General features: G+C 40.3%; 1 protein-coding gene across 2 annotated transcripts; it reads right to left on the bottom strand.

Moving 5' to 3' along the window:
* Positions 1 to 50: 50 nt before the first annotated feature.
* On the bottom strand, positions 51 to 17,044 carry LOC108259563 (cytoplasmic tyrosine-protein kinase BMX). 2 transcript variants are annotated; one of them, XR_006981233.2, is made up of 19 exons: positions 16,889 to 17,044; positions 15,882 to 16,058; positions 15,467 to 15,571; positions 15,065 to 15,146; positions 14,782 to 14,901; positions 14,415 to 14,476; positions 14,106 to 14,287; positions 13,552 to 13,605; positions 12,623 to 12,661; positions 10,761 to 10,815; positions 8,684 to 8,763; positions 8,394 to 8,521; positions 8,001 to 8,063; positions 6,698 to 6,869; positions 4,873 to 5,089; positions 4,380 to 4,444; positions 4,146 to 4,253; positions 731 to 888; positions 51 to 597 (listed from the first exon to the last, which is right to left on the bottom strand). XR_006981233.2 is itself a non-coding variant. In XM_017459143.3 (19 exons), the coding sequence occupies exons 2-19, from the start codon at positions 16,050 to 16,052 to the stop codon at positions 523 to 525; spliced, it is 1,947 nt and encodes a 648-aa protein (XP_017314632.1). In that variant the 5' UTR covers positions 16,053 to 16,058; positions 16,889 to 17,044; the 3' UTR covers positions 51 to 522. The 2 variants fall into 2 exon arrangements, 1 of the variants encoding a protein (XP_017314632.1); XM_017459143.3 differs by having other exon boundaries at positions 4,135 to 4,253.
* Positions 17,045 to 19,067: the final 2,023 nt, after the last annotated feature.

Below are 19,067 nucleotides of genomic sequence, written 5' to 3'. Positions count from 1 at the left end.
CTTTCTTTAGATTAGAGTACATCAATTCTCTTAATACAACCTTCTTCTTCTTTTTCTTTTATTTACTGAGGCAAACATCTGGTAACACCTTTACCAGACAACGACGTTCCCATAAATACATGAAGTACTAAAACCTCACCTAATTTTAGTGAGATATTCTGGTGAACAGAGGTGGTTAAGTTGCTATGAGCAAACAGGAAATATCATGCTCACTAAACCCGATAGATGTGTGGGCCTCTAGAAATACTGATACTCATTCTGTAGTGTGCACTTCTGGAGCATGCAGAGGTTTGATTTATTACAACTATTCTCTACTTCTCGCTGTTTTGGATGTCCAAAACAAATCAACAAATCATTCAGGTGTTACTGTGCATGAAACACAGAGGAAGAGGGTTATTATTATTATTATTATTATTATTATTATTATTATTATTATTATTATTATTGTCGCATAACAAGATACAAATACAAGTTATTACAGTAATGTTTGCAAATGCACAATATAAAGTTCATGTAGTGTAATCATTGTTTACTGTCCTCTACACATGCACTGAGATCATTAAAAAGCTTCTGAAAGCTGGGCCTCTCCTCTGGAAGCTGTGAAAAGAGAATGACACATATTTCACCATATGTAGGCTTGAATGATTTTTCAGTTTCAGTGTAATTCTTATTTGTTGGGAGAGAGAGACAGAGAGAGGGGAGGGGGGGGGGGGGGATTTAACATGATTACCTCATGCCAGCATGATTTCATAACTTGGTAGATCTGATCTGTGGCCAGCTGGGGTCTATACAGGCGATGACCCTGCATCACTCTCTCAGCTACACGTGCATTATCATAGTGCTCATAGGGCTGCTTGCCCAGACTGTACACCTCCCACATCAGCACACCTACACGACAAAATCAGCTTCATCATCATCATCATCATCAACTCAATGCAAAATACTTACAGTATTTATTAGCACGACTATTCCTGAGGGAAACTAAAGCCGTTTCTAGGTATAAGTGGTACATAAACAGTCGCTTCAGAGCTCTTAAGTGCAAGCGCACCTGTAAGAATGCAGATTTGTAAAACTATAAAGGCATGGGAAAACCCGTATAGCCGTGGAGTATCCTGACAGAGCAAACAGCCAAAAGTGATGGAAAATATACCGACATCACTACTACAAGAAAACATAAATATATATGATAATGTGTTGATTTACGTTACCTTCTAACCTCGCTAGGACCACCTGAACAGATCACATCGGGTCAGATGAACAAACTCAGATACAAATAATCAATCTGCCTTACATGTAAGGCTTACTAAGTTATTTAGAAATGGATGATAAAAGTACCTACTATTTGTGGTATTACATTAGGGGAAAAAAAACACCTCATACACCTCACGAGTAGATAGCATACTTGGCTAGCATTAAGCTAATGTTGCAGGATAGACCTAAATAAATAAAAAACACCAGAACACGAGGCAAATAAACAAGTACACAAAATAAGGAAGTAAGCATTAAGAGTTTGTGTGAGGTCACGGAGAATTTATTCCCACTATATTTTGATTCACAGTAACAGTTCCTTTTTTGATCTTCCTCACTGATTAACTGTTTTTGTTTTTTTTATATATATATATTGAATTCCTGGAATGAGATAAGAGTTCTGATTGATTTCAGAAGCGTCTGATTTATTGAATTTGACTGTCGTTTCACTTGTTTATGCTTTAATTTGTCTTATCACGCACTTATCACGTACTAATGTTATAAAGTTAAGCAGCCTGATCCACTGATATCGGCACTTTATTGTACAGTGTCGATAGTTTGCGCACCTGGATGCATGTGAGTGAGCGTAAAAGTGGATGGCCTGCTGTTCGTTGGTCAGGCTTGTTGTGAAGTCGCAGCACTGGCACTCAGAGTTTTGACCAAAATTGGGTTTGTCTGCGAGTAATATAGTGCCAGTTTAACAGACAGATAAAAACACTTAAATACCACGAGTCACATTTAAATCAGGATCGTGTTGGATCATGCTGATAATCGTTATGTTAAACACGACGACGCTCACTCCCCTGTTGTAGACGTAATTTTCCTTCAAATTTGGCAGTAGCGTTGTTTTCATAAGTAGATTAGGTTATAAATGTAGATGGAGCGGTATCGGAATGTAATATACGAAATACAAACCGATCAGCCATAACATTAAAACCACCTGCCTAATATTGTGTAGGTATTCCCTGTGCTGCCAAAACAGCTCTGACCCGTCAAGGCATGAACTCCACAAGACCTCTGAAGGTGTGCTGTGGTATCTGGCACCAAGACATTAGCAGCATATGCTTAAAATCCTGTAAGTTGCGAGGTGGGGCTTCCGTGGATCGGAATTGCTTGCCCGGCACATCCCACAGATGCTCGATTGGATTGAGATCAGGGCAATTTGAAGGCCTCTTTGTACTCAAACCATTCTGAACAATTTTTGCAGTGTGGCATGACATTATCCTACTGAAAGAGGTCACTGCCATTGAGGAATACCGTTGCCATGAATACGTGTACTTAGTCTGCAACAACGTTTAGGTAGGTGGAACGTGTCAAAAAAGTATCCGCATGAATGCCAGGATCCAAGGTTTCCCTGCAGAACATTACCCAGAGCATCACACTTCCTCCGCCAGCTCGCCTTCTTCCCATAGTGCGTCCCGGTACCATCTTTTCCCCAGGTAAGCGACACATACACAATTGGCCATCCACAAGATGTAAAAGAAAACAGGATTCATCAGACCAGACCACCTTCTTCCATTTAGCATGGGCACTCTGCTATTATAGTCTCTGGTTATGCAGCTCCATACACAGAAGCTGCTATACACTGTGTGTTCTGACACCTTTATATCATAGCCACCTTTAGTTTTTCAGCAATTTGTGCTTTAGTACCTCTTCTGTGGGACCATCAGTGATTCTTGAGCGCCCATGACCCTGACGCCGGTTCACTGGTTGTCCTTCCCTAGACCACTTTTGGTAGGTACTAACCACTAATATATATAAATATATACACACACACACACACACACCCACACACAGGATTTTTTCCATTTGGTGATTAATAACCCTTACATTTCACTTAACCCAACATCTAATCATGTCACACTTTTTTCCATTTCCAGGGTTGGTGGTGTCAGTGAGGAGGGTTTTAGTTTAGTCAGAGTTTCATCCGCAAACAGAGATCCTGCTTCACCACAACAGAAGGACACAGTGACTAACACTGCTACCGGTTTGTCAGTAGCATCATGGGATTTATGTTCAGGTGATTCAGCTTTGCGGCTGCATTTTGGTACGTTAATATGTTAAGCAGACCGATGAGCCCGATTTGGATGATGTTGATAATCCAAGTGAGAACTCCTTTCAGCGTATATTTCTTTACAATTGGGCAACAATGTTGTTTTCCCATAAGTAGATGTACAGGCAGGGTGTCTAAGTGGAATTAGAATAGAGTCTTTTACATGTGATTGTTCAGTTTGGGGAGTAAACAGAATTGAAGCTGCCATGGGTTTGTGACACGTGCAGAAAAAAGAGAGATTTCATAACTATATAGAGTAGAAAATTGGGCCATGTGAAGGGTTTTTTTTTCCAGGCTGCCATACAAACATTAAAAAAGAAAGCAAGTAGGATGTCACTTAGGGATCCCTGAGTTTAGGAACTACTATATTATTATTATTTATAATAAGAATTTGGCAGACGCCCCTTATCCAGAGCGACTTACAATGATCTCATTTATACAGCTGAGGAGTTAAGGGTTAAGGGCCTCGCTCAAGGGCCCAGCAGTGGCAGTTTGGCAGTGTTGAGATATGAACTCATGACCTTCTGATCAGCAGTCCAACCATCTTAACCATTATTACTCCCACTACCACGTAACACCAAATTCTATCAATATTATTGCAGATTAGATACTCAATCAAATATTAACAGCAGCATGGATGAACTTAGCCTGCCCTACTTGTGGTGTATTTACTGTAAAATGTTCATAACTGAAAGGTTAGCTGAAAGGTTCATCACACAATACAGACTTTTTGGTATTTGTGAAATGATGTGGCGCTGTGGTGAGACATGAGCAAACTTTTCAAGTAGTATAGCACACGGTTTGCATCAAGAAAAATGTAGTAAGTGACAAACCAAATGCCCACACATCGGACTTGCTGCTAAACCTCGTGTAGTTCAGAACCTCAGGGGCCGACCACTTCACAGGAAACTTTGTACCTGCAGAACTGGTGTACTGATCATCCAGTACATATCTACACAGGGAACAAAACACATAAATAATAGGCAAAAAGCACACGCATATGCAGTTCTGTACATGCAAAACTGAGTTTGTGTCCGTCAGTGTTTGGTGTGAGTGTGTGTGTGTGTGTGTTGGTCACCTTGCCATTCCAAAGTCAGACACTTTGACAGATAAATCTTTATCTACCAAACAGTTCCTCGCAGCCTGCAATCAAAATAAAGGAAAACAATGAACAAAAACAGATGGAAGATCTAAACATCTGGAGATGACTACATTCTGAAGGTGATAACACATGGATCTGACAGTAGGGCTGGCTGCAAAGCAAAAATATATATATATAAATATTAACTAAGGAATACAACACTTGGGGGTGTGCTATTATAGGAAACGACATGGTGGTGTGATCTGGAAAGCCAGGAAGTGGATTTGTAACAAAGCAAGTTAGTTCCCTTTTATCACGATCAGGTTATAGTATCTACAAACAGCTGTTTATGTTGTGCTTCTGGTGTGGAGAGAAAGAGAAAAGAGAGAAGTGGCGGTGGCATTAATGATCATGTAGCACTTCACAAAACGCATGAATTCATCAAACCACAAACAAACATTCCTCATCATTCTGGAAAGTGTGTTCTTACTAGATCTCTGTGAATGAACTGCTGACCCTCGAGGTAAGACATCGCCTCACACACATCCAGGCACATGGTAAGGAGACGCCGAGGACGCAGCTCTTTCCCATGATGCCTCAGGTACTCCAGCAGGCAGCCGTTACTCATGAACTCTGTCACGATGTAGATGGGAAAGCACTCGGTACACACACCGTGGAGCCTCACAAGCTTAGGATGCCGGAATTTCCTTCGAGTGCACAGTGACACACAGACACTGTATTAAAGAAATGATGCTGAAGCTTGCGCTTGATCGGAATAGTATTATGGGAAAGGTTTCACATATTTAATGTGCGATGTTGTGTAGTAAATGAAACAGATTCAAGTATATCCTGTCACCTCACGCAGGCACAAACATGGACATGCAGTATTTTTATTATTATACTACTCGGGAAGAATGACAGATTATTCGAGTGACTCGACCGTTCGAATTCCGAGCTTTAATCCCTGCAAAACAAAACCAATAGGAACCATCACAGAAAGTCTAATGGTTTCTACTACAAATGCCATTACAAACTATCAGCTAACCATTAAAACCATTACTATTATTGGTCCTTAATGGTATCCACTAGACATAACCTGCCCAAAATAGAAGGCAACAAATTACCCATAGAGACCCATTGGGACCATTACAGTTTCCATTAAAACCAATACAATTCCCATTATATTACAAATTCTCTGAGGGTTTCTATTGTTTTATATTTTTATTTTTTTTCCAGCAGGGATGTTATTCATCCATGCCTGTCACATGCATATCTTTCACATATCTATTGCCTTAAGAGTGCTTTCACACTTGCGATGTGAAACAATCTGGCGATTTATTACTGCCTCACTCATTATCCTGGCTTGCCAGCTCGCTTAGATGACTTATTATTAGTTATAAAAGTTCAATAAAGAGAAGAGAAGTTGTTTGTGTGACTTGACAGTGAAAGCGTGACCTCACATCACGTACAAGTGAATGTCCCAACAATAGCCAAGTTTGGTTTTTAAGTTATATTGCAATATTGGAATACAGGCAGTGAAATGTTTTCAACATGTCGTAAATCTCTTCATATTTACTCACTCACAAGGCAGACCATCACTCTGTCTGTGATTTTTTGTTTCATTCACATGACGCCCCAGAACCTCACCCCATCCCCCAACCCCCAACCGCTAATATGTGACCTGGTTTTGAGATTAAAAACAAAAAATCCATTGACTCTGAACGTTTTTTCCTTTTCTTTTCAGAAACACTCCGCTGTGCGTCAGAACTGTTTTTAAAGTGGCCGTCCGCCCACCTTACACCTGCTTCTCGTGCAACACCTGCGTGGTGGTTGAAAAAGAAAGAAAGAAAGAAAAAACCCACCCTAAATCACCGAAGTGATGTTTACGTATATTTTCTTGGAATTAAATTAACATGCCAACCCCTCAACTTAAAGGTATGTCCTATTCTAAGATTTGTTCCCTATTCCTGTTCTCCCCTTTGCTATCCAGTGCCTGATTTAACTTCTGCATTACATTACAGCTGTAGGCAGAAATACTTTATACTACTACTGGGACCTGACTTGACACACTAGCCGATATAAAATTAGAGATATAAAGGCTGTTTGAAATCTTTCAAACAGAAGGCGGTATAATGGAATTTTGAGTATACCTGAGTAGACTTGAATTGTTCCTGAGAACAGGAAACGCATTACACAGTTGCTAACCACAGTCACACACTTATACTAACACACTGCCCTGGACTTTACCACCGATATAGTCAGCCAGCACCGAAAAGGGAAGTTGAAGAGGTAGCACAAGCATGACGGAAACCTACATCATGATCTGGGCTTCCTCTATAAACTCGTCTGACGACATGCAGCCCTCTTTCACCATCTTAATGGCCACCTGGTGTTTGCCCTTCCACATGCCGAGCTGGACCACTCCGAACTGGCCGCTGCCTAGCTCTTTCACCAGACACACGTCTTCTCGTCTCAGCTCCCACGCACCTACGAATCATACGCACACACGAATTAAACTCATACGGAACATGTACTGTAAAACCCACATCCCAGATCGCACACGTACACGTCTACCGAGGTTGGAACAATATGTACAAACTGTTGTATGGCTTAGCAATACAACATGCAGCTCTTTTTCTAATTGGGAAGACAACACGGTTAATGCGTAATCGTTTACATATACATATGGGCCGACTTCTTTCAGTTCAGTTTTGCTTGTATAGTAACAGACGTGTATTGTCTCAGCTTTACAGAAATCTGGGTGTAGATTTAAGTCTAAGACAAAGGTGACAAGGTAATGGAAAAACTCCTGATGGCATGCGGAAGGAACCGGACTCAAGAGAACGTGTCCTCTTCTGGCTCACACCAGATAGAAGGATCGTAAATCATTACTCTTCTACAGCTCTATACTATAAACTCATACGGTACTAGGTGTGCTAAACAGATGCGGAGTATGAGCAGATTGTGAATGAGTCCTGAGATAAGAGTACACCAGACAGTCTTTGTGATAAGAGCAGCGATTTAAATCTACAGCAGCCTATGCAGGTGAGGTTATCCACTGAAGAGAAAAAAATTGGGCATATAGTGGTTTTCGGAAGTGTAAATCTTATACAATCTTACAAACGGGTATCCGTGTAGAGGAAGAAGGTGAGTTTTTTTTTTTTTTTTAATTAGCAGGTAATCTTCATGTCACGTTGCAGCGGTGTAAACTGCTCACCCAGTGTCGAGGTTTGTGTGCAATCTGGGTTTCTTTTTGGGAGCGTCATTTTGAAAGTTTGCAAATTTCCATGTTGATTTGGATACATGGGGCGCAGAGAGGCTTAGTAGTTACCCTCACACCTCCAGGGTTGGAAAACGGATGGATGGATTTGGATACATATGCTGTATACTGATTCTAACCACAAAAGCAGAAACAGTGCCACAACCAAGAAACCTACATGCTGTAATACTGCAAGTTAGTTTGCTGGGCCATGACCCTGTCTCGTGTACTGTATCCGGTTAATTTTGTTAGCCTGATAACTTTAAAATAATCTGAGATGTGACTAAGTGCACAAAGAAAAATAAAAAATGACAGCCTGATCATGTCCTGCTGTGCGTTTCAAAAAATGTTTGCCTCACCCTGTGCAGACTGAGATGTGAGATCGGTTTCTGTAGCAGGAAGCCGCAGTCTTGTAAGCAGGCCTAAAAAAAGCAAACAGGATTTCGAGACAACCACAATTGTTCCTGCAATTTGAAATCATCTTCAAATCACATCTGAAGTCCTGACTGTTCTATGAGAATGAGTCACGGATGTAATATGGACCACGCAATGGTTACAAATCGGAGCGAAAATTCCACTGATTTTACTCATGTACCATGATTCACTAATTCTACAATGAATGTAGTGTAGTAGTGATATCACTAAGATGTACACGGGGGTGTGTGTGTGTGTGTGTGTGTGTAATGGAATTTATAAATAGGTTAATGTTTTCTGATGTGTGTATCTGTTAAATAGGTCAAGAAATGACACACCTGCCGCGTTGTGTTGATGGTACTCTATCATTTGGGGAATGGATTCAAACAGGTGGTTCTCTGCCAAGTAATACAGCCCTTCTGCATTGACGTTAATGAGATAATGCCTTACGGTCCCTTTCACTTCACTGCAAACACAACACACTTTTAGTATTAGACTTCTCACTGCAGGCGTGACGTTGAGATATACTGATGGTGGAGAGGATGTGGTCAAAACTTTGTGTGTATATGTAGGGACATTTAGGCTTGAGGAGGAGAAGAAGAAGAAGTAAAATCTCCTCTGTACTCACTCTAGTGCTCGGCTAAAGAGCGACACTGTGTATACTCCTTTTTGACTGGAGTCTCTGACCACGAATGATCCTTCTTTACCCTGTAACAAAAGGTGAGACCCTTATTATAGTAGTAAAGTAAATTAAATATATAAAAAAAAAATACAGTATCATGTCAATGTATGCTCACTGGCTACTTTAAAAATGATCTACCATCAATCTACCATCATCTGACAGCAAGGAACAAAAGCATGCGGATACAGGACAAGACATTCAGTTAATGTTCACATCAAACATCAGAATGGGGAAAAAATGTGACCGCATTGACTTTTACCATAGAACGGTTCCTGGTGCCAGACCAGGGGATGCATTTCCAATCTTCAACTCTCCATTCTCAATGAATGGAGATGTGCCCATTGTAGCCGGAACCCCCTGTGCTCTAAAGCTGTTTTACTGTTTTGTAATTTTGAGATGCTTTCTGCTCACCATGGTTGCAAAGAGTGTTAGCGTTACCGTCACAGCTCTGGAGAGTCGGAGACGGATGCACGTGCAGATTTAAAGTTTTACTAAAGATGATGACAAAACATAAAAAGACAACACATACGAGGCGAGAGAGCATAACCTGACAACAGAGGAGAAACAACGCAAGAACCAAGAGTGCGGTGCAAACAGTGATTAAATACAGGTACAGGTGGTCATGTGACTGTGATGCAGAGGTGCAGTGGCTGCTGGGAACTGAAGTCCAGAGCTCCCTCCAGCAGTTCATAAGAATTAGCATGGCTTTCCTGTCTCCTCGAACCAGTCTGACCCTTCTCCTCTGGCGCATTCTCTCATCGACAACATGTTTCCAGAGGCTACTGTGTGTGAATATCCCAGGAGATCCGTTTTTAAAATACTCAAACCAGACTATCTGCCACTAACAAGCAGGGCATGGTCAAAGTCACCAAAATCACATTTTCCCCATTCTGGTGTTTGATGTGAATATTACCTGAAGGTCTCGACCTGCATCTGCATGTTTTATGCATTGTGCTGCTGACAGTTGACTGGCTGATTGCATGGATATACAACCCCTGGCAAAAATGATGGGATCACACACTTCATAGCGAATAAACAAATCACAGACATGACACAAAACAACTTTTCTGGCTTCGTGAAACGTACCTCAAACAAATGAAATGAAGTCGTTTTATCCATCCGTCTTCAACCGCTTATCCTTTTCAGGGTCGCGGGGGAACCTGGAGTCTATCCCAGGAGGCACCAGGCACAAGGCAGGGTGCACCCTGGACAGGGTGCCAGTCCATCACAGGGCACAATCACACACACCCATTCATACACGCCAATCAGCCTACCATGCATGTCTTTGGACTGGGGGAGGAAACCGGAGTACCCGGAGCACGGGGAGAACATGCAAACTCCACACACAGGGCCACGGTGGGAATCGAACCCCCGACCCTGGAGGTGTGAGGTGAACACGCTAACGCACATTAAGCCACCGTGCGCCCTATGAAGTTGTTTTAATTAATGGTATATTTATTTCCAGATCACATAGAGGAAAAAAATTATGCAATCATCAACAAACAAAAAAAAACATCACACTTAGTACATTGTTACTCCTCCTTGGGCTTTTATGACAGCCTGAATTTTTTGAGGCATGGACTTCACTAATGAAAAACAATATTCTTCATCAAACTGGTTCCAACTTTCTTAGCGATCAGCTTTGCAGGATGGAGTCTTGTCATGGACCATTTTTTTTTTTTTTAAATTTCCACCATAAATTTTCAATTAGATTGAGATCTGGACTGTTTGCTGGCCATGCCGTTGAGTTAATCAGCCCATAATTTTTCCTCTACTTGACTTGGAAAATAAAATATGCCATTGAATATAATCATTTAATTTAATTTGATTGAGGTATGATTCACGAAGCCAGAATGTTCACTACTGTGTCATATATGTGACCTGTTTGTTTGCTATGAAGTAAAAATCCGTGTGAGCATCCTCTAAGTGTGGTGATACCAACATTTTTGCCAATGAAAGTGCTGGTGAGTGTACACGAGAGTCAAATGATGAAAGTAATAAACGTGTGAACAGCGCCACCCACCTTCTCGCGTAGCAGCTGCTCCGTCTTCACTCGAGACATGTTGCCCACATACCAGCTGGATGAGTTCAATTCAATAAACCAAGTTAAGACAAATTAGCTGAAAGTACATCAACTTAATGCTTTTTCTCCATGTAAGAGTGTAAAAAATGCAAGTCCAATTCAAGTCTCAAGTCAACAGAATGTAAATGAGGAGTATATGAGAACTTCAACTGTACACTAACAATAAAGAACAGTACTGTTCACAGTAAAGGGAAAAACCACAACACAGTGTAGATCAACTGTTGTGTGCAAGTTGCAACTGCATTTTTAGTCATATTTTTTGATGTTCGTTGAGACATTAGAAGACATTAGTACTTTGTTTTGATACTACACGTTTTTACACACATAAAGGAACATTAAGGTCCAATCACTTTTTGTTTTGGACATCGTTTAAAACTTTTTGTCTCTTTTGTCACAATGAACAATAAAACAATGAAGCTCAGAAGACCACATCGGATTTCACTTCTGTCAGCCAAGAACAGGAATCTGAGGCTACAGTGAGCACAGGATCACCAAAACTCAACAGGGCTGTTTCTTTGCTTTGTTTTTTTGGACACATTTTAGTGAGTCTGTGCTCAGTGTAGCCTCGGATTCCTGTTCTTGGCTGACAGAAGTGGAACCCAGTGTGGTTTTCTGCTTTGGTAGCCTCTCCACCTCAAGGTTTGATGTTCTGTGTCCTGAGCTGCTTTTTTGCTCACCACAGTTTTAAAATGTAATTATTTGAGTTACGTTATCCTTCCTGTTGCCTTGAACCAATCTGGCCATTTTCCTCTGACTTCTCTCATTAGCAAGGCATTTCCACCCACAGAACTGTCTCTCACTTGCTGATTTTTGTTTTTGCTTCTCACACAATTCTGAGTAAACTCTAGAGCAGTGGTCACCGACCCTCTTCCTTGAGATCTATTTTCCTGCAGGTTTCATTTCCAAACAAAACCTCACACCTGTTTTAGCTGATCAAGAACTTCAGACCCAAGGTTTAGTTGCAGGGGGTGGTGGGGAAACGTCCCTGCCACTGTTCCTGCACCAGGAGACGTGCTGGGGGTAACGGAGTGAAACGTTGTTGATTGGTGGTACCTAGCTGACGACCCTGCAGCTGACCTATGGAAACAGCAGCACTCAGCCGGTGCCAGTGGGGCTTGTCACAGCCTTAGTCACTGGGAAGGTCTGTATGGCTCTGGTTGTGTTAGGCAAACATGCCTGAGTGGTATTAGGTATAACAGGAGGAAACCATATGTAACCAGTGGCAATGAGGGGCCAGTGGGGAGGCCTGTGTGGAAATACTCAAACCAGCCCGTCTCGTAGCAACAACCGTGCCGTGATCCAAATCACTGAGATCACATGTTTTCCCCCATTGTGATGGCTGAAGTGAAAATGCTAATGTATTTGCTGATATGAACAGAGTATATGTCTCATTAACAGCAGTAACATTCTTAAGTAAACATATTGGTCTGGGGGCATTTTCAGGTGTCCTATGAATTTCGAGATAGCCGACTGCAATCCTTCTGTTACATGAAAGGATGTTTTGAACTCTCTGCAGCCGAAGGCTATCGCGTATGGTGCTCCTGCCAAAGCTATGATGCACTGCTCTGTTTACACTGGCTGTAGGCCAAAATAAATAAATGAATTAAAGCAAATACACATGCACCAATAAAAATTCTTTTGCTGTAACTTTCACACACATGGTGTCAGGGTAATTACAGAAACACTTCTTGTTCGCAAGTCACTATTGACAAGTGTAAGTCAAGTCGGGGGCCATTTCTCTCATTTCACACGAGATATCATTTGAACGAATGTCAGTGAATAAAACAGTTAATGAAACTCACGGATAGTCCTCTATGTGGTCATCAACCAGACGTCTCAAACTGGACATGAAAAGAATAAAGACTGTTAAATTTGCCACAGCCAGAATTTTTATTTCCTTATCTTTGTTTGTTTGTTTGTTTGTTTAAGTCTGCAGTGGTTTCAGGACTGGGTTTGACAAACATGTCATATCCCCCTGAGTCTCTGTTCTGTTTCTGAATTCCTGTGTAGTGTATATTAGCATCAGTACGTGTAAAGTACTGTCTCATATCAGATGAGATCATACATATGTTGTAAATAAAATAAAGCACAACAGATTAAACGTGTTGATGTCACCGTCTAGTGCACAAGAGATAACAACCCGTGCTTTCTCCAGTAAAAAGGAAAAAGACGCGCTGTGATTTTGATTTGATTTGATTTCGATTTGCTGGGTCTCTCCTCTGTGGACCTCCTGGACATTTCATCCTTCTCACTGTAATATTTAATGCATGTATGATATTTCACATTGTGTTACACATTGTATTAGGACACTCATGAAATACATCCTGAAGAAAAAAAGAAAATCCTTTTTGACGGCACGTTTGGTCATTTGGGACACATATTTTCATTGGCATGGGAATTTACTTCAGTGTCTCATGGCATCGATAAATCAAATCTCAATAATAGGATGTGGGGGAAACAAAAAATTCCCTATGTTTAGCATTGCATGTTCAACGCAGATTGAATGACTACATACAGTTTAAAGGTGCTGATAGCAATCACAACCATCACAGGGTTTAGAAAATATATTTACGAAAATCAATTTTTTTTCCAAAGTTCACTGTGAACAGTTTAGGCAAAAAAAGAATCGCAGTAGGAAATTATTCACATTTTATAAAGGATTTCTTACAGTAGCAGCGTTACACAGCATTTTTGTTAGGCGATTACGGAAGCAGGAAAAGTACTGGTTTACCTGTGGTTGCCTTCCACTTCCTCCATGTAATTAGAAGGGACAACTCCTTCAGAACTAGACAGAGCAAATGATGAATAAAAGGATAAATGCACAAACATGTAATTAAAAGTTCATTACAAAGCATACGGGGGGGGGCAATAGAAACCCTCATGGAATTTCTATTGGTTTTAATGGTTAAAATGGGAGTTGTATTGGTTTTAATAGAAACTGGAATGGTCTCTGTGGGTCTCAACTGCTAATTGGTGGCCTTCTATTAGTGGCATGGTATGTCTAGTGGATACCATTAAGGACCAATATTGGTAATGGTTATAATGGTTAGCTGATGGTTTGTAATATTTGTAGTGGAAACTACACTATTTGTAGTGAATAATGGTTGGTTTTGCAATATTATTACACCTGCAATATGATTATATATATATATATATATATATATATATATATATATATATATATATATATATATATATATATATATATATATATATATATATATATATATAATTTTAATTTAATATTACCCAGTATTCTTTATTGGTTTAATGGTAATGTGTTACCCAGCTGTGTCTCTGATTTTCCACCAGTCACCCGACAGCTTTTCCAGAGAGACGTATCTGTTCCCCTTCACAAGACTTAGCTCTCCAGACTTCCTGGCAGTGTAGTCATACAGAGCCACAACCTCCACACAAGCACTGTCTTCATCTTCCGGGATGGGAGGAAGTTGAATTCTCTCTGGGAGCTGTAAAGGTGCACTGTTACGCTGATCCAAACCCATTATACTCACTCCCACCACCACCATCATCACCATCATCATCATCATCATCATCATCATCATCATCATGAAGGGGTGTAAATTTCCTGCTCACCTTTGCAGATGGCAAAGGAGGTAATGCCATTTTTCGAGAAGTTGCTCTGAGCTTCATTGATTCTGCAAATAAATAAATAAATTAATTAATTAATTAAACGGCAGCTACGCCCCCCCCCCCCCCCCCCCCCCCCCCCCCAGTTAATTACCTTTCTGCAAAATACAACAACTACAAAATATGATCAGATCCGGCCAGGTTTTTTTTTTCTTCTTCTTCTTCTTTTTTTTCTTTTTTAACAGAGCCTTTTCTTTTTAGTTTTGTCATTAGTGTGAAAAACATCTCACAGCTGAGGTCACTGAGCCTCATTCACAGAACTGCATGCCATCAATTAATACAAAAGCCACACACCTAATGGTGAAAAACACACCTTTGTGCCAGTCACAGCAGCCTGGAGCATTCTTTACAGTCTGGCCACAGCACTGGAACATTCCGTCTTCCCAGAATGCTTTGTGGTACTTTGCAGAGAGCTTGTCATTATCCCTTATTACTGTGAATAAGCATATATACATACATATACATACATATACATACATATATATATATATATATATATATATGGGGAGAGAGAGAGAGAGAGAGAGAGAGAGAGAGAGAGATCTGAGCATGTTATTAATCACACTTAGCATAAGCAAACTGCATAAATATCTTGCCTTGCATCACAGCCTCCAACCAGATCGTCCTATCTGCGTCATCCTTTGCAAACATGTACAGGATGGATTCATCATATGCGATCTAATGGGAAAGGATCAAAGTATGTTACGGCAGAAAATCACCATTTTGATCGTCTTTTTTGCTGCAGGTTTATTTTTTTTTGGTCTTTTTTTGCCGCAATTAAGTCACATAGATATCCAACGGGTTTTCCCAGGCTGACATAAATAGTATGAGTCCTAACCTGAAAAAAAGGAAATGAAAATTCTGAACATCAGATTAGCATTGTGCAAAACATGTCAAAATTATTGGAAGTCACTAGCGGTCACTTTTCAGAAATATAGTCAAAATTGTGTGTGTGTGTGTGTGTGCGTGTGTGTGTGCGTGTGCGTGGTGATCAGAACCTGAAAGGGGAACATTCTTTCTACAGGCGCATTCCTCTCTGCCTCAACTTTTTCCACATAGCAGATACTTTCTGTCCGAATTGACCCCTTTTTTCTCTTTTTCTTCTGCAAAGAAATAAAATACATACAGAACAACAGCAACACTAACAAAAGTCAATGCTTTGCTTTAAGGTTCAATTAACTCACATTATTTACTGTGTTAGTTATCATTACTATTACAAACTTCACTATTAATCATCCGAAATAATTCCTTGACAATGAATTAGTCATTAGTAAACCGTTAGAAATGGGAACGCAGTAATGGTAAGGGATTTAAAACTTTGTAAGCTCTCATGTAAATGTTCTTAAATATCTACACATTGTGTGAGGAATCAGTAAACGCTGAATGTAAATTAGTGTCTTGTGAAAGGCCTACCCCCTTTTCCTGTTCATAGTAAATCAGGGCCTGGCTGGTCAGAACGAAGAGCCGCTCTTTATAGTTCCTAGGAGATATTTTCTTTTTCTGCTGGGACATCTTCAGCAGGATGCCTTCCATAATGATATTGGCTTCACTCATCTGGGCCACTTTGGCATAGGCACTACACATGCACCACTGAACACACACACGCACACACACACGCATGGAATGATGTCTGCTCCATGGAACACTCCAAAAAAAAAAAAAAAAAACACTCCAAAAAAACCTCACTCTGTCCAGCCATCCATTTTCTGTGCCAATTTTCCTACACAGGGCTGCGTGGAGTCTGGAGCCAATCCCAGGGGACATGGAGCACAAGGCAGGGGACACCCTGGACGAGGTGCCAACCCATCGCAGGGCACAATCGCACACACACTCACACACCACCAACAATTTAGACGACACAAGTCTTTGGACTGGGCGAAAAATCCGGAGTACCTGGAGGAGGCCCATGAAGCACGGGAAGAACATGCCAGCTCCATGTGCAGAGAGCAGGCATCGGCCTCAACCCGGGAAGTGTGAGACAAACGTGCTAACCACTAAGCTACCGTGACCAAACCCAAATCCACCGCAGTATATTTATCAGCAAGTAAATATCCTGCATATAGGCAGATTTATCGAATACGTCCCACTTTCTGTATAACATTATTAAACCAGTCTAATTCTTTTCTTTCTTTCTTAAAATTTTAGTACGTATTTCACGCTGGAAGTTGTCTAGTTGTTTTGGTAGGTAATTTAGCTTACTTGAAACATTTACTTATAGGAAAGGTTAAGTCATTTGCCCATAAAACAAGACACTTTGTCCAGAAATGTCCAGAAATACTCATAGTAATCATAGAATTAATTGATCATAATATCATAATCAGGAAAAAATGGACTATGATTGTGCTACGTCAGCACACTTTAAAACCTGTCGCTTTAGTAACATTACAGTTATTATTCATTAGGAAAATATATATAGCTACCTTCGCAGGCAGAAAAATGATCCGTCCGGCTTCTCGGCACCGAATTCAATATGCACATGGGTTAGTTTTTCTGATAACTGCTCAAAGAACATGCAGCATCACAAAGGCTTCAGTGTGGCTTAAGGGCAGTGTTTGCCTATCCTATTTGCATGGCCCTGACACTCAGCGGAAACACAGACCGTCTTTGTCTGGAGCTCACACCTCTCAGTTTCACCTGCGCATTGCAGTAAATGAACATTCTGTGTTGGTGGTACTAGCAGATTTTGGCAAATTAGTAGTATGAGACTTTCACATCAACAACAATAGAAGAGCAAACCTCCCATGCTGTCTATTTTTCCCAAGTTTGCTCATTGTAAATATGATAGGCTCGTTCTAATACGTTCCCGTTTCTATAGTAACAGCTCATACGCAGTTGTACGGCAGATGCTCCACATAATCTACGACTTTTAATAAAGACATTTCTTCAATGGTAAATGGTCTGCACTTATATAGCCCTTTATTAAACCTTAGTGGTCCTATAAAGCGCTTTACACTGTTTCTCATTCACACACCGATGGTAGCAGAGCGGCCACGCAAGGCGCTAACTTACCATCGGGACAAACTTGGGGTTCAGTGTCTTGCCCAAGGACACTCCAGCATGTGGAGTCACATGGGCCGGGAATCGAACCGCCAACGCTACGATTAGTGTACAACCCGCTCTACCACCTGATCCACAGCCGCCCTTCTATTTACAGCATTGTTTAAGAAAAGGACAGGATAGGATGTGGGGAAGCTTTTTAGGAGACATTTATGTACATGTTTGCACAGAACAAAAAGGAGTGGCTCTTAATTTCATTGTACATATGTATAGTGACAATAAAATGAATAAAATTCATTCATTCATTCATTCATTCATGTAAGGACTCTCTGTCAGTGTGTTGTAATTCTCATGGTGCTTTGCAAATTTTCCCAGCATGGGAAAGTCTTCAGAACAAAGGAATTTATTCATTCCAGTTTCTCTGTTAAACGACATGGTGGGAACAACGGTTTATAACCTAAGCCACAACAGGAACTAACTTGTCTTGTGGACATTCCAATACATTACATGTGAAAGCTGTTAATGGATCATTAATGAATGTAAAATTGCAGTTGTTGGGAAAATTATAATTGTTGGGGGGGATTGTTGTGCTGTTCTGTTAGTAACTGGGTAAAAACTATGTGTAATTGTTAATGTTTTCTGTGAAGAGGCATTTATTTGTCATTTTTGGAAGGAGTCTCCAAGTTCTCCAACACGGGAACGTCTTCTTGGTGACGTGACAAGCTCGACATATTTTTTTTCTTATTTTCTTTTAACAGAGGGCAAAAAAAGAGGGGGGGGGGGCTTTGTGAGAGAACAACTGTTTCTTGCTGCTACACTGTGAGGAAACGATATCTTAGCAAGTGAACATAATTTGAGTATGGGGAAACTTTATCTCATATTTCTAATAATGAAATTATTCTAAATATAAAATATAATATTACAAATAAAACCCTAATAATTCACTGAACTCGACTGATTGTGTAATGGATTCTCCCAAAATTTGTATATTTAAGTTCACTTAACTTGGTGCTCATATATACAGTACTGAACTTGTTTATTTCCGCAAACTTGGTGTTTATATAGTGTACTTCAACAATTAAGTTCATTTAAATGAGCTGTAATTTCAAGTACACTTACATATTTAAATGAACTCAACTTGAAAATTCAACTGAAATTAAAAAAGGATTATAAATTAAATCAAATTGACTAAGTTCTTATTACTTTTGACTGTTTAAGCTTTGTGCAAACATACCCAACTGAAATAAAACCTACTGAACAGCAGATTGAATGTCTTTATTGACCAATATTCACAAAAAGGACTCACAATTATGTTAATAGGTACTGAGCATGTAAATGTAATAGTGCCGACTCAAAGTCTGCAACAATGAGACCTAAACATTTTTCTTAACCAAAAAGCCGCTTTGCCGAAGACCATATTTTAGGCTTGAGGGTGTTCTGACCCATTGACATCAGGACACGCTGAAATCAGACGTGTTTGCGAGTGATTTGGGGTAATTCAGGTCTAATGCATAAATAAGACCAAAGAGCAGACACATTGCTTGTGGGACATCCTGAATTTTGTCCATCACCCCTTGGCCTTCATGTATTATCCCAATAGAG

This window comes from Ictalurus punctatus, chromosome 27 (genome assembly GCF_001660625.3).
Source record: "Ictalurus punctatus breed USDA103 chromosome 27, Coco_2.0, whole genome shotgun sequence".
NCBI lineage: Eukaryota > Metazoa > Chordata > Actinopteri > Siluriformes > Ictaluridae > Ictalurus > Ictalurus punctatus.
The sequence above is the reverse complement of the archived record's forward strand: the minus strand, read 5'-3'. Positions and strand labels throughout refer to the sequence as shown.

Bases quoted from the DNA above. Each gene is read 5' to 3' on its own strand.
- LOC108259563 (XM_017459143.3), bottom strand. From the start codon at position 16,052: ATGTGTAGTGCCTATGCCAAAGTGGCCCAGATGAGTGAAGCCAATATC. The intron at 8,764-10,760 runs GTGGGTGGCGCT...CTTTTGTTACAG, and splicing joins AGCAGCTGCTACGCGAGAAG to GGTAAAGAAGGATCATTCGT. The intron at 889-4,134 runs GTTTGTCACTTA...TTTGTCGTGTAG, and splicing joins GTCCGATGTGTGGGCATTTG to GTGTGCTGATGTGGGAGGTG.